The sequence below is a fragment of the Hibiscus syriacus genome, unplaced genomic scaffold (genome assembly GCF_006381635.1).
Source record: "Hibiscus syriacus cultivar Baekdansim isolate YM2019G1 unplaced genomic scaffold, ASM638163v2 tig00110930_pilon, whole genome shotgun sequence".
In the NCBI taxonomy this organism is placed as follows: Eukaryota; Viridiplantae; Streptophyta; class Magnoliopsida; order Malvales; family Malvaceae; genus Hibiscus; species Hibiscus syriacus.
Window position 1 is genome coordinate 266,669 of NW_024062917.1, and position 15,528 is coordinate 282,196.

General features: G+C 33.9%; 2 protein-coding genes and 1 pseudogene across 2 annotated transcripts; 1 reads left to right on the forward strand and 2 right to left on the reverse strand.

Moving 5' to 3' along the window:
- Positions 1-2,787: 2,787 nt before the first annotated feature.
- Positions 2,788-3,605, reverse strand: LOC120146606 (NDR1/HIN1-like protein 1). The gene has a single exon (XM_039160122.1). It carries the CDS (start codon positions 3,585-3,587, stop codon positions 2,958-2,960), a length of 630 nt encoding a protein of 209 aa, XP_039016053.1. The 5' UTR covers positions 3,588-3,605; the 3' UTR covers positions 2,788-2,957.
- A 4,923-nt stretch (positions 3,606-8,528) lies between these two features.
- LOC120146567 lies at positions 8,529-9,244 on the forward strand (annotated as a pseudogene).
- Positions 9,245-10,817: 1,573 nt separating this feature from the next.
- LOC120146613 (exocyst complex component EXO70A1-like) lies at positions 10,818-15,223 on the reverse strand. The gene is made up of 11 exons (XM_039160128.1): positions 14,993-15,223; positions 14,752-14,847; positions 14,242-14,447; positions 13,918-14,151; positions 13,124-13,262; positions 12,822-13,034; positions 12,128-12,333; positions 11,626-11,823; positions 11,460-11,559; positions 11,133-11,383; positions 10,818-11,039 (listed from the first exon to the last, which is right to left on the reverse strand). Exons 1-11 carry the CDS (start codon positions 15,149-15,151, stop codon positions 10,922-10,924), a joined length of 1,920 nt encoding a protein of 639 aa, XP_039016059.1. The 5' UTR covers positions 15,152-15,223; the 3' UTR covers positions 10,818-10,921.
- Positions 15,224-15,528: the final 305 nt, after the last annotated feature.

Below are 15,528 nucleotides of genomic sequence, written 5' to 3' on the forward strand. Positions count from 1 at the left end.
AGTTTCCCTGGCTTCAACTTCAATAATACCGGTCACCATGATGCGTTATTGAAAATCTCTAATTAGGTGGAGAAAGTTCTTAGCTGATGTGGGTATTGACTATTGAGTTTAAAAATATTTCATTTAAAAGTAAAATAATATTCAAGAAAAAAACGAATATAATTTTTAAACCAAATTATATTTTTAATGTTAAGATCAATTCTTTAAGTATATCTTTAAAAATAAAATAAAATAATTATTTAGATGATTTATATTTTAAACCCTTTTTCAGTTTAGTGGACAAATTCCTAAATTCGTTGGTGAATCGACATGAATGTCAATCACTTTTTTAACAATTTCTAGTTAGGGAGAGGGAGGAAAATTTTGTTCCTAATAGGTATTGAATTCAAACCTAAGAGAGAGAATGTATCAACCGAAAACTTTTAATCATATGCACTAGAGATTATTGACATGTAGGCCAATCATTCTTCTATTAATAGGCCGATCATCTGAATTTCTCAAATCACTATAAATATTTAAATATAATTACTATAAAAATATTTAAATATATAAAATCAAATCACTATATACCACCAACGTGGACAAAAATAATTTTTATAAAATGAAATAAAACTATGTAATACTTTAAATAAATTGATACATTACACAAATACCATATAAGAATGATAATTACCCCAAAACAATAAATATTTACTCCAAATATAATTACTATAAAAATATTTAAATATATAAAATCAAATCACTATATACCACCAACGTGGACAAAATTAATTTTTCTAAAATGAAATAAAACTATGTAATACTTTAAATAAATTGATACATTACACAAATACCATATAAGAATGATAATTACATAGAATATAATATGAACAAGTATGAATATATTACAATATCAAAAGATACACAAAATATATTATTAAATCATAAAAAATTATATAAATTTGAAAAAAAAACCGCAATGAATTATTATTGTATACACTAACTGTAATATTTCAAATTTAATTTCAAATATTTGATGAATTTGAGAGCGTCACATTCAGACCACACAAAAATCCCCAAAATTTCTTCAAATTTTATTTAAAAACAAATTAAAACGGTGGTAAAATGGAACTCCACATATAATTATACAAAAGCAATGAAAAAGATCAAATGAGTCTACAGACAATAATTAGTAAGGGTCTTATAAATAGTACATGCCTAACTAAAATGAATAAATGGGATACTCGAATATAATGACCGTTGGAACTCCTTTAAGGATGTCGACGTCATAACCCAAACCAAATCAAAATCTAACTACAAGTGAAGAGTAAATAATTTGAACATTAAACTTTGCACCACCTAATAATACACAACTATTTAATAATTATAACATGAAACATGTAATGTAAGTAGTTGAACTCATACATGACATGAATTACCAAAGACATTTAATATAATTTTATACATTTTGGAACATACGATAGGCTTTCATCACAAACTAGTTATTACTAATATGAGACTCATATACTCGATTAGTCCTTAACAAATTTACCCAAACGGCTATCACACATAGTTGAGTTGACCACAAAGATGATTGTTGTTGTTTGAGTGATAGTTACATAAAAACAAATTCTAGCTGATATTTACATGCATACATTAAATAGTCAAATGTATGAAAATTCTCATGTCACATAAGTAAAATGTGGTTGATTGCAATTTTTTAAATTGATGTTTTCTTAAATGAAGAAGGGTGAAGGATGGAAATAAAAGAAAACACCTTATTAAGGTTTAGGCTCTAGAAATAATGAATGAAGAAGGATGGAGAATGAGAATAAAACATATGGGAGAAGGGATGAGCTCATGAGTTTCAGATTTGTCCCCATTCTCTATTCTATTTACGTAAACACGAGAAATTATTGTTATTCATTGAGGTCCTAGATTTAAGAATCATGAATGTTAGGGATATTAGTATTAATACTTTTCTAATTGAGGGTTCAATTACACCCTTAGTTCTTTTCTTTTCTCCCACAAAAAATTACTACATTTTTACACTCAATTGGGCTAATTCTCATCCATTCAAGCCCAAATATTTCCCAACAAACTCTTATAACTCTCAGGTGGCCCCAATACACCGTGATTTCTCTATAAAAGTTATTTTCAAGGGTATCCTCATTAGGTCCACGGTATGAAAAAACATGGCTCAACTCAATAGTCAATAGACACAACCATAATGAAATGGTTCGCGTTTTAGAGGATATTGAAACATTGTTAGGGTCGCGAGTAGTAGGGGACAGGGTTTCAAAAAACGCTCAGCGACCGCGTTTTCGTCCGCAATATAGTGGTTTCGCCGCTGTCTGAGTTACCCGCGACGGCCACAATAGCGTTCGCGACGACCGTAATAGCGCCCGCGACGGCCGCAATCACGGAAAATCCGAAATAACTGAAAACACGACCGCGACCGCGATTTGAAACCCTGGTAGGGGACTTTATGAAGGAAATCGGGACTGTTGCTAAAACTATAGTAGTTAGGAAACTTGCCAATCGTTCAAAGGCATAAACGATGTTTATTTAGGAACCGAAGATGGACGAAATATTGAACTAGCTTATGTGGAATTAATGTTCTGATTAAAAAATTTCAGATGACAAGTAAGGTTAGGTTGTGGTATGGATTTCATAAATTTTATGAAAATGTCTCACATATGGTGTTGTTATGCAGTAGAAAAGAAATGGTAGACTTTGGATGATGTAGAATCTGGTTTAATCACACTTTTTTTTATTTGAAAAATAAAATTTCTACAACGGTTTTGTACATTTTTATTTTAAATTTTGCTACGTATCTCTCCTTTCAATTTGTTTCTCCATTTATTCTGTAGAAAAGTGTACAATTTCCTCAACCGAGGGCGAGACGCTAGATCAAGATTGGGACATAACGCATTAGTTTCTTCCTCTTCTTCCTTAATCCTCAGAGTGTTCCAACTTCAGACACTAACGCTGCATCTAGTCACGAACTGAAACTTAACAGCATTATTGCCGACGATAACGCCGTTACTGTTGGCTCCGAAAGTAATATAAGCCGGACATCTAACGTGGAGATGGTATCTTCTTGTAACGAGAGCTCCAACTCTCCATCTCACCCGTCCGTCAATCTTGATAGTTAGAAAAACCGATCCGGCAGCCTGTTCGGACCCCAAAGCCACGGAAAAGTCCGGAGAGATAGGAACCATGTTCCCGTTTATGAAAGGCGACCAAACGTTGACCTCCTTGTGACCCTGGTAAGTGGGAGGGATTGCAGTGCGGGGTGTGATTTGTTGGTTCCTGTAAGTGGCGTACATGTCGAGCCTGTCGTAGTAGATTCCGATTCTGTCGTTGGGGTTTCGAGACGTCACCGTGACCTGGAAACTGGAGGTGAGGAAATTGGGGACTGAGGCGTTGAAGCCGTAGACGGTGGTGTCCTGGAGGATGAACCTGGGCTTGTTGGGACGAAGGATAGCCCAAATGATAAGGATTGTGATAAGAACAACCAGGAGGAAGATGAGAACGCCGGCTATGATTCTTCGGACTAATTTCCCACGGCTTTTGCTATGATGGTGGCAATCCTTTGACGACATGGTTTGTGTAAAAGAATGAAGGAGGGACCTCTTTGTTTTGGTTTGTGTAATGAAATCAAAGTGTTGGCTGTCTTTGTTGATTTATATATAGAATCCATGTCAACTTGAAATAAGAGCTTATTACTATATTGCATGGTGTAAAATATATATATATATATATACCAGTAATTGTATTTAGGGTAAAGTATAAAAATGGTCCTTTGACTATAGAACATTGCTTTGTTAAATTCACTAACCATTAAAGTTACAAAATGATCCATCAATTATAGAACGTTACTTTGTTGAGTCTCTTGACTATTAAAATTACAAAATGGTCATCTGATTATTTATATGTTATAATCAAATAATTCTGAGATCAAATTTTATCATATCTCAGTTAATATGTTAGCGTTCAATTAAGAATGTCGTCAATTTTCTAACGGAAAATGACGAGTTAGGAACATATGAATAGTCGAGTGACCATTTTGTAACTTTTAATAGTCATGGGACTCAACAAAGCAGCATCGTATAGTTGAGAGATCATTTTGTAATTTTTAATAATCAAAAAATTCAACAAAATAATACCACATAGTCGAGAGACAAATTTGTGTCCTTTACCCTTTTATTAATGCATTGAATGTAGAGAATCAGAGCTTAATTCAATCATTTCCATGAAGTCCAAGTAACACGTAAGCAATGGATTCCTGGGACCCCGCTTATCTAGACAGCCTTGGTCTACCCACTCTTTTGTAGGTTCTATAATAGAATATACACAATTATAAACATATGTTACCTTCTAAATTATTTGAAGGAAAAAGATTTAAAACAGTTTTACCTCTGCATATGACTCTCTCTTAATTTCAAGTTTATACTAAAGGAAAGGGAAATGAGTTTCATGGCTGACTCACACAATCACCGAATCAGAACCACCCGACCCTTATTTTCATTTAAGATTATATCACACAAAGCATCTTTCATCACAGAGTGTTTTAATCTCTTTATGACATAAATAATAATTATTGTTTGTTACATGACATTTCACCGACTTTACAAAATTTAAATAATTGATTCCGGCAGTTAACAATTGTACATTTAATATAATTTCTTTTATTAATTTAAAGATCAAAACTAACACTAAAAACAAAGACAAAAGAAGGTGTTTATTCTTTCCCGAGGAGATTTTTCAATGTGACATCTTAACAAACCTTCAATAGTCCAGCAATCAAATACCATCTTATTTCATAATCCATATGTTTGTAACTTAAGTTTATTCAATACATACTTTTTGTTTTTAATCAAAGGTTTGGAAGGGTTGTTGAAACAGCCAAAAAAAACTTAATTTTTTAATTCAAACATCGATATTTAATTTATTATCAATTAATTTTAATTAAATATTACGGAAATTATCTATGGGAACAGCTCTTCTAATAAAATTAAGTTATTATATTATAGTCCATCTAAATAATCAAATGTTTTCTTTGATTTAAAGAAGCTCAGTGTAGGTGCCAAGCTTCTTTGGTGAGTAGTAGATTATCAGTCATACATAGCTGATCTATTTTATAGTGCAAACTACACATTAAATAACTAAATGAATATGTATAAACATCTGATGCTTGAATGACAAATGTATGCATTTTTGCGCAAAACTGCCGGAGGGTAACACACCTGCGGCGGCTGACTCCGCGGCGGTCATTGTGATGCCGGCGATTCGTTATTTGATTCAACTGCATTTCCTTCAGGATTATCCTTTTGAGAGCCCATTTCCTCTTTTTATTTTTTCTATACAAAATATTTTTCTTTCTAGAGAAAAGATTAAGAGCTGAACGGTGAAACGAGTGGGGAACGTTTATATTTAATTATTACTAATTAAGAATATTGTGGGTTAAGCTTTTTAATATTTCGGATTAAATCTATTTTTAAGTTATTTTTTTATTCTAATTATTTTATTACTAAAAGATATATAAAGCTCAATTGAGTTGTCAACTTGGTAACGAAGAGTCGTTCTGGTTTCATTTGATGGTCAACATAATACTATTCCTTTTTGACAATTTTTAATAATATATTAATATGTCTAAATTATTTGAATTAATGTATTTAAATCCTTTAATTTCACACTTTATAAATTTTCGTAATATATTTTCTTTTCTTCCCCCTCTTAAAAAAGCACAGAATCTACAACTTCCTAATATAATACACCGCTTTTCCTTCTCCTTCTCCTTCTCCATGGCCCATGGCGAACTCTTGAATAGAATTTCTTTCTTAATTTGAATGATTATATTTATCTTATAATTGAATACTATGTCTCAACACTCTAAAATAGTCCTTATTTACTCGTATAATCATTGAATTTTGATACACAAATGGCAGACAATTTAAAACAAAACATGCCGAAACAATTGTTGGGAGGCGGATAATCAATTTTCCGGACCCCGTTTTATTATTAAACACAACGTTTAGCCCTCCGCACATTAACACCGTATCCGAATTCCAGGATAATGGCCATGCCTCATACACCACCATGATTCTCATATTCACCCAAAACTGAACCACCCCAGTTTTCAAATCCTCGGACATATTCCCGCTCGAAATCGCAACCTTCCGATCACTGCTCCACCCGCTTTCAAGCCGAATGAAGTCGAAACCGTAGCAGCGGCCAATGGTTCGATGTTCTTGGAATACAATGTGCCTTGGTTGGACTTGATTATCACCGTGAAGGCTTCGTTGGGGTTGCGAACGGAAAATGCAGTGCTCAAGTTGAGTGTTAATTTCCGATCCGATACGTCGAGCTCCGAAACGGAAACCTCTCTTGGGTGAACATGGAGTGGAGCTCCGAAGGAAAAGCAGGAATAAGTAAAGAAGCAAAAGTGCCGAAATTATGACGGAAAGATAGAGGAAGAATTGAGCAGCGGGGTCATGTTTGCTTTTCTCAATTGCGATTGAAGATTCAGCCATGGATTCTCTTTGGCACAGAAGATAATTATGGATACATATATATCAGGGAAGCTAGAATAATTTATGTGAACTTGTTTACGTTATTTTGGATAAATAACAAGCATTTGCTATTAAACTAAAATTTGGGTATGAATGAATTTGTTGGGCTTGTGATAGAATCAGAAAAACAAACCTTAAATTAATTTAATCTCCAAACAGAACATCGTTTAATCTCATCTGTTTAATTTCATCGAAAATGAGAAGATATCTATTGGTACTACGTATGTTATAGCATGGATTTTTGTTATAATATATATGCTTTTTTATCTTCATTTGCTGCATATTATATGATTTAATGTAAAAATAATATTTTAAAGACAAGGAATTAATTAGTTCTAATTAGCTCTCTCAAACCCAATTTAGTGCAACTCAGAATGTTAGTTCAGTTTTTTTTAAGTTAATACTTTGTATAATAGATAATGCAAAGAAAATCAGATTTTTTAAAAAATATAATACTGTAAAATTATATTGGTGATGAAATGGAGAGAATAATTTCTACCACTCACCTTCTTTTTTAATATTTTAACTCTTTTGTGAATTCATAAAGTGGTATAAATAGTTAAGGAGTGTCATTCTTCTTAAAAGTTTTAGTTTTAATGAGAGGTTTTAGTTTCAAGTAGTTACGTGTTTACGTTATCAATCTGAACGTATATTCCCTTATAAATATCTTAATCTATTAAAAAATGTTTTTACTCTTTTATTTTTTATAAAAAGGAAGTTTCCTTCTCCATATTTCACATACTATAATTATTTCCCTTTTTTTTTTGTTCTCTTAGTTTTGTATCCTTCCAAAAAAAAGAGTAATATTGAACAATTTCTTTCTTAAAATCATGATAATTTATTATATAAATACATTATTATATTTACTTTTCATCAAAGGTAGCGGTGGTGGTTTCCTCCGATCACTTTCCTGTCATTTTTATTTACTTTGGTTGATTACTGATTGATTTTATTAATTTTTAGTTATATTTTAACGTATTTAAATAATGTTTTCTCTTGGCCCTTCATCTAGTAAAGGGTATCATGGCTATCAGTGTTTTTGGACGCCGGGTGCAGGTTTCTTCCATTGATCTTTTTGGTCTATGATTCTTCAAGATTTCATTATTGCTTGTTTTTCCGATTTCTGGTTTCTTTGTTTGTTTGCATATGACATTCTGTTGGTTCTCGAATATATGTATCAGACGTGACTGTGGTTAAAGGAGGATTATTTTTCATTCATTTACTTTGAATATTCTTCAGGTTTTCTGATGCTTTGGGATGTCGGAGTGATCCATATTTATATGACGTTACCTCAATTGTTCACGCTCTTACTCATCAGGCTGTCACTGGTCGGTCACCGGTCGATCACCGTTATATTTTGCTTATGATAAACATGAATGTATTTATCATGTATGCATGTGACAAGATGTTATTGATAATATTTTATTTGGTGAATAAATATATTATAATTATACTTTAAAAAAAATCCATACACAAAATATCAACTATATAAATTTTAGATATTTTCTAATAAATATAAGTATTGACATCTGTTTTTATCCGGATCTACAAAAATATTATATTATTATTATTTTATTTTTTATTATTAATTTATATATTACAATTATTTTGTACACCCCATGTTGAACCCCACGTATCTAAACCGTTTCTCTTCGTGGGAAACCCCATGATCTCATCACTCACATTTTTGCTGGGGGAAGTGGGAGTGAGGTTTTCAGTCGGTTTTCCTCCAAGCGGAAGAAAAGGCACGTCGAAGCACAAAGGGGATTGGATTTAAAAAATCTTGAAGCGCTTCCTTTAAAGGGGACTCACCTTCGATTCTGAAAAAGGGGGGACACTGGGAGATCACCTTGAGGAGCTCGTGTTTCTCTCCTTCTTATTCAGAAACCATAGTTTTTCATCTTCTATCAACCCCTTCAGCCCTATACCTCTTTCTTTTAGCTGTCATCTTTATCCGATTCTCCAGGTAAACGGCCGCCATTTCCTCCTTCCACCTTTAATCCTCCTTATTTCTCAATCATGGAGTTTCGTCTCGTTCTCACTCCCTCCACAATGCATTGCGCCTCCAAAAAGCTTGATTTTTTACCCCATTGACAGCAAAAGAAGCTCGTACCTTTCAGGCTTTTGGTGGTATTTTTTTTAATAATAATAACAAGCTATGTACAGTCATAGGGATCGAGGAGGAGAGTCTTCGAAACCGGAGCTAGTTGGAGAACTGTTGGATCGGAATGCGCTGGACAAGCATCTAGAGAAGTCGTCCCTATCCACTTCGAGGGGCTTCAGCAAAAAAGACAGAAAGATCATGTGTTCCTTCAACTTCCATTGCTAAATCCCAGCTTGATCATCGCGATTCACGTTCATCAGCTCTCTCCAAAGCCAAAAGTGATGAGGAGTCTGAAACGGAGAGTGAAGAATCAGATGTCAGTGGTTCTGATGGAGATGGCCCATCTTGGATTTCGTGGTTTTGCAATTTGCGTGGCAACGAGTTTTTCTGCGAAGTTGATGATGACTACATCCAGGACGATTTTAATCTTTGTGGGTTGAGAAGTCAAGTTCCGTATTATGACTATGCGCTCGATTTAATATTGGACGTTGAATCGTCCCATGGTGATATGTTCACTGAAGAACAGAATGAATTGGTTGAATCGGCAGCTGAGATATGATGAAGCTTATTTTGGAACGCCATTTCCGCATCTATTTTTAATGACATATGGACACCTAAAGCCACAAAAGCCGATACAAAACTATGCCCCAAGAGTTTTTGGCTTCAAGCTCCATAAGCCTTGATGTGATAGGGGAACAACTTCAAGCTGTAAGTTGAATTGAGATATCCTATTGTGGGACCCATGAGCTAATAACCCATCTGTTTGTGTTTAAATTGACGTGTTTTGGATTTTTTAAGGATTAATACATGCCAACTTTCAATATCATTTATTTTGATCCTTTTTTATTTATTTATTTTATTTATTTTTCTTTTTTTACTAACTTTTATTTATTTTTGTTATTTATTTTATTATTATTATTATATTAATATTTTTCTTTTTTTTTCTGTCATATTTATTTTTATTTTACAATCTAACAAGGTAATCAAATCAAATCGGATTTTTAAATTTTAATTTTAATTTTTAATTTTTAATTTTCGCAATTAAGACAATCGAAAAATTAATTGGTATCGAAAGAACAATACAAGGGTGTTAATCCTTCCGTGACTGTAACCGACTCTCGAACCTGACACATTTCTGGTAAAACGCAGATCAGGTAATATAGTGTCCCATCAACCTAAAATTATTTTTAAATGATCAGTGACAACTCTAACCCACTTATTTAAGTCGAAGCCCAATTCTAGCCCCAACTGAAAGACGGCCGCGACAATAAGTTAACATATTAAAAAACGTATTTTACTTTTATATCCTCATGATCTTACTTTTTCAAATTCAAAATAGGATGGTTCATTTTATTCATATTCTTTTTTCGTTAAAAATAGAAGATTCGGTTCAAAATGAGGTTTTCTGTATGCTAATGATACGAGGCTTTGGTACATTTGGTGCCTAATCAGTGCAGTCCATAAACACCGAAGCTTGTGTATTTGGTTAATTAATTAAGCTCAAAACATATTCATTGCTTGAAGTAATTGTTATAATTAGAGTACGTTTGGTACCTAACTACCCTCCGTTAGAGACTTACGCAGAAATTTATATCAGAAATGTAAATTTATATTAAAATTTTATAATGTACGATCGTACTCCCTCGATCCGGTCCTCCATTAAGCAAGCGTGACAGTCAAAGGATTAAGAAAACCCACGTTTCAGAAAGTTACATTAATGTTATATATATATTGATATAATTTATAATAAAAAAAGGTGCAATAATCCAACTTTTAAAAAAATGTTTCCGAAAAAAAAAACTTAAGAAATAAAAATAAGTTAAAATTGAATCCTTATAAAGAAAATATAACGAGTGTAAACAAGCCATTAACAGAAAAACATATATTTAAATTGGACCTGTAAAATAAATTTTGTAAAATACAAACGAATTTCAACACTAGTATAATTTTTTCTTGAAAAATTGAATCACAATAAAAAAATCATATCATTTATGAAATAAATTAGACACGGTACAAAACAATATAAAAATAAAAATACACTTGAAAAATAATAAGAATATAACATAAATATGTGAACATTTATAAAATAAATTATTAAACTGAAACTGTACAAAATTGACTGAAGAACAAAGCAAGACTTGCAGAAAAAGTACACATCATTACCCTGTTATTTTTACCTCATCATTGTACAATGATTAGTTGAAAGCTGCTGCATTTCATCAGTATCTAAACTTCTCAACAGATTCTCACCAACATTTTTTTATCGCTTTTGTTCGGCGCATGTCTTACCTTCAAAGAACTCACCAAGCATTCGTTCAAGGTCCTCGGGCTTGTATTTAATGTACTTATTAGGGCCCTTCGTGTTGTCAACCATGGGCCTGAATTGTTCATTGAAGCACAAGAAATTAAAACAACAGAATTTTGTTTAGAAGATAAGATTTAGGGTGAGCAAAAGTATAAAGAGAGCCTGCCCGAAACGTTTGTGGAAAGATCTATAGGCCGGCAAGAGTACTTCGGCAACAGCTAGCCTCAACGATTCGCGCAATTCACTGTCTGGAACATTCCATTGACACTGCCTCATATGAAGATCCTCAAACTGGACGTTGAAATTCTTAAACCTGTCTTTCACCATTGCTTTTGAAATTCCACTGCCAGAGTCGCCTCCCAGTATTCCAGCACCACCTGGAGGAGCAACCCCTTGAATGGTGACACATTGAATGACCTGCAGGACTAAAAGAGAGTCACTTAGCATGGTTATTTTAACCATACGAATGCATGGTAAGTCAGGCAAACAGAACCTTTGCCCAAGAAATCCTTTTATACTGATTTGCATGCTGCTGAACTATCCGTCGGTGAATTTGAACCCAATCATCTCCCAACAAATCCTTGGCTTCTGACCTGTAAATGGAATATTAAAGAGGCATACAAGTGTGTATTGTGAATCGTTCCAACAAAACAACACACCTTCGCACAGATCTCACTATGTAGTGCATGTTGTTCATAAGAAATAGTTGTGTCAATGCAGGGTCCTTGTACTGCTTGGATTTCCCATCAAGGTTATTCTGTAGGGCTTCCATAATCCTTTTAGTTAAAATCTTCAACTGACCTTCAGGATCACCCCCCTCAAACTCCTGAAAAAGTTGCTCCAGTGTTGTTTTGTAACTGCATCACTCAACAACCACAATCAGATGTTTAATGTTCACTTTTTCTTTTTGGTGTGTGATTTTTTTTTATGGGGGGGGGGGGGGTGTTCCTTTCCAACATATACCGCAAAAAAATGAATAGGAGTACCAATATCTGATATTAGAATATGTCCCATTAAACGTAGCAAGCAAGATTGGTGTCACAAAATCAAAGTGATTGACCATGCAAATATTACTTGTATAATACAATCCAAATATAGATGCGATACAGCAATTATAACTGAAATCTGGCAGCAGATAAAAGTGGAAGAAACACAACTTACTCGAATAGAAACTTCACGTAATTTATCACATAGCTAGTCAAAGGATGGACAGTTCCATCAAGAACTGCAGTTTTTGTTGCATCTTTCGCTACTGCTTCCTCAAAATCGCCAAAGGTCTCTTGTGCTGTCTGAGCTAGCCGCTTTGTCAAAGTTTGAGCAGATTCCCGCATTTCAGCGCAACATTTACTTCCAAAGAGATTATCAATCTGTCCACATGCCCCCAGAAATAGAGAGAAGGGAAGTAAGAAATAGTGTCATCCTAGAAAGTCGTGTGAATCAATATGCATTTGTCTCTATAATGCATGCTGTAGTTTTATCGAAGTGCATAGTTAACCAATTAGGCGGTCCTACTTAATCACTACAGAGATACTGTTTTTCACTGAATGATTTCCATTTTAATGCATAAAAAATCTTGGAAGTTAACTACATAAATACACGTTCACAATAATGTATTAAAAAAATCACATCTAATCTAAACCTTCTTCAAACTCAGAAGTTTCAATTTATGCATGAACTGAATGGATTAAGAACAAAAAAGAAAATAAAGTAATCATGGTGTCTTTTTCATGTATCTAATGAGAAACAAAAACAATGAGATGATTATCTCAGATAAAAGGAAACAACTAACATTGTTTCAAAGAAAAAAAATTACATCATATTGTAAAGGTTATGCTACAAGAAAAATTAGTGATACCTCTGACTGTAGTTCTCTCATTATCTCATACATATCCAGAAGAACAAATAACTTTTCAGGTGATCTCTTGCTTTTGGCAATAGCCTCTCCAAAACTAAGGAGTACAGATACACTGTTTGCAGTGATTTCAGCAAAACATTGATCCCGAAAAGAATCAATGCCCTCAAGTATTTGATCACAGAGTTTTTTTTCCCCAGCAAAGAGCAGTTTGACCTGTGTCAAATATTATTTTGATAGTGGTTGGAGAACAGAAGTAGAAGTAGAAGGCTACCATTGTAGCAGAATTTCAATAGAACCCTTACAGCAATACGCATGTAATGTATCCAATTCCCAATCTTAGCCTCTAAAACCTCCCACTGCATTTTCTGGACATCATCTTTACTAAGTCTCTCTACACCCAATTTCCTCAGGCTCTGTTCCAAGACTGAAGCACGAGTATCCCTAGCATTTAGAAATATCATATCATTGGCACCAATTATTCAAGACTCTAGAGAAGCATAAGGGGAAACCCGAAAAAAAACTCAAAATGTTTTCCAATTAAAGAAGAAGAAGATTCACCATATGTGCAAAACTCTAATAAGAAACGTTTTTCATAAGTTAATTTTATCAAGCCAAGTTCTAGAGTTTCTACAGGGAACTTATGCATACATTAGTGCAAAGTTAAAAGTGCAGATATATCTGTTATATGTATTGAAAAATACCAACATCAATGATTGAAATAGATCCCTAAAACTACAGTCTTTGAGATCTGCACAGATGACTACAAAATATGAATCATTATTGGCGAGTAAAAGCTCTCACTCAGCAGCATTATTTGGTCGATGTATCATTACTTGGCTACTTGCCAGCACCAAATGGTACCAAGACCATATAATTTTTTTTTAAATCTAAGATTATACACTTTGGACTCTGCTCTCCCTTCTTGGAGTAAGCATAAATTGGACCAGAAGAGAAGAGTTAATAATATAATACTTCAGATATTCCTCACTACAAATATGAATTCCGAAGCCAATTAGTCAAGAAGTTCAGAAAGCTATAATCACTAAGAGAAGAAACATATAAATCATAGCATCAGATCAAGAAGAAAAGGTGTCACCTGTAAATCCTGAACAACTGTTGCTGGTGGCCGGCTTGAACCATTTGTTGGGATAAATTACGCAGCAAAGGTAGAACCCTGGGAGGTATAAGAGTAGGAGGTGTGTAAACAGCATTTTCTAAGTTCTTTTGGTTGTCAGAATCTTTCTTGTTATCACCTCGCTTTGCAAGTGATGCTGACGGTCGCAACGAATCTGGCAGGCCATCGAAAAGGCATTCAGGTTCCACCGCCTTGCTGAAGTTCAAACAACGTGTAGAACACTTTTAACATTTCTCATTATAAGATAATCACCCAAACATAATGCAGTATAATTTTAAAACCAACCTGTAGTTTGTTAATAGATTTCTAAACTCATCTTCTAATTTAGAGATAGCTTTTGTCAGCAAATTATTGGCATGGGTAAGTACACCGGCTGTACTTTTAAAACTTTTGTGGTTAGTGAAATACTGAATGTTGCTTCTCAGCTGATCAATTGCTTCAAGATAGCTCTGAAGATCCTCGTGTGGGCCTCTCAGAATCTTTGCCTCTGCCTTTAGCACATATAAATTAGTACAAACAACAGGCATTTACAATCCAAACAGCATCTCATTTCCAAATTATATGGTATAATCGAGAGAATAAAAACTAAATTTGAAAATCAACTTGTGTTTGGCCGCAGAATAATACGAAATTATTCATCACGTTTAAATTTAGAATTTGTCTTCTAGCTCAAAGCGATTATTCTTCCTTTCCAGAATGAAATTATCTATATCGTGAACACCAAATAGATCCAATAAACAGATAATAATTAGGCTTATTTTATTAATACTATAAACAAATCAGCGATGAAAAAACCTTGCGCGTGAGATCAAATCGCGTCAAAATAGCTTCAGCTGCTTTCAATGTCTTATCAATATTGTCATGCGCTCTCCTGATCGAATGCGTTCGTATCTACGTAAAACCGAGAAAGAAAATCAAAACGCAAGCCAAAACTTTTAAAAAATCTCTCAATTAACACGAGAAAGGAAGATCTCTTAATTCCTCCATCAAACAAAATTAAGGAGGAGGAAAAAAAGGAAATGAAGAGAAGAGAAACCTGAGTTGGGCGCATGGCGGTCTCAAGAGAGGAGAGACGGTGATCGAAAGAACCGAGAATGGAGACCATGCTTTCGGTTATGGTTTGGCTCTTCTGCAACGACTCTCTTACCAGCGCTGCTTTCCCCCGCAATGCATCCATTGCCTGCGGCACCCCCATTTCCTTTCACGATGGCCGACGATCTTTCTTTTTTTTCTGGTGGGGAGTGATTTGATTTCAGACGAAAGCTTTAATTTTGAAAATTAATCATACATTTATTTTAATTTTAAAAATAAAGAGATTTTGATTTTGAGTGGCAGTTGACGTATCGCTTTTTTCCGGTTTTCCTCGTTGAGTTCCACGACAAAATATGTAGTAGCTATGAAGCAAGGAAAGACGGGACTGGCGTCGGGGCCCATTTGTAAGATTTAAATTGTTTATTCCACGTCAGTAAACTATTGCTCATGCATGAAATGAATACGGTCACACTATGTTCTATTTATTGCAACCAAGTTTTGGGATGGATGTTGGTTGCCATTGTTAAGAAAATGCTTTCC

Bases quoted from the DNA above. Each gene is read 5' to 3' on its own strand.
- LOC120146606 (XM_039160122.1), bottom strand. From the start codon at position 3,587: ATGTCGTCAAAGGATTGCCACCATCATAGCAAAAGCCGTGGGAAATTA.
- LOC120146613 (XM_039160128.1), bottom strand. From the start codon at position 15,151: ATGGGGGTGCCGCAGGCAATGGATGCATTGCGGGGGAAAGCAGCGCTG. The intron at 14,152-14,241 runs GTTGGTTTTAAA...TTTGAACTTCAG, and splicing joins AATCTATTAACAAACTACAG to CAAGGCGGTGGAACCTGAAT. The intron at 11,824-12,127 runs GTAAGTTGTGTT...TGAGTGATGCAG, and splicing joins TACGTGAAGTTTCTATTCGA to TTACAAAACAACACTGGAGC.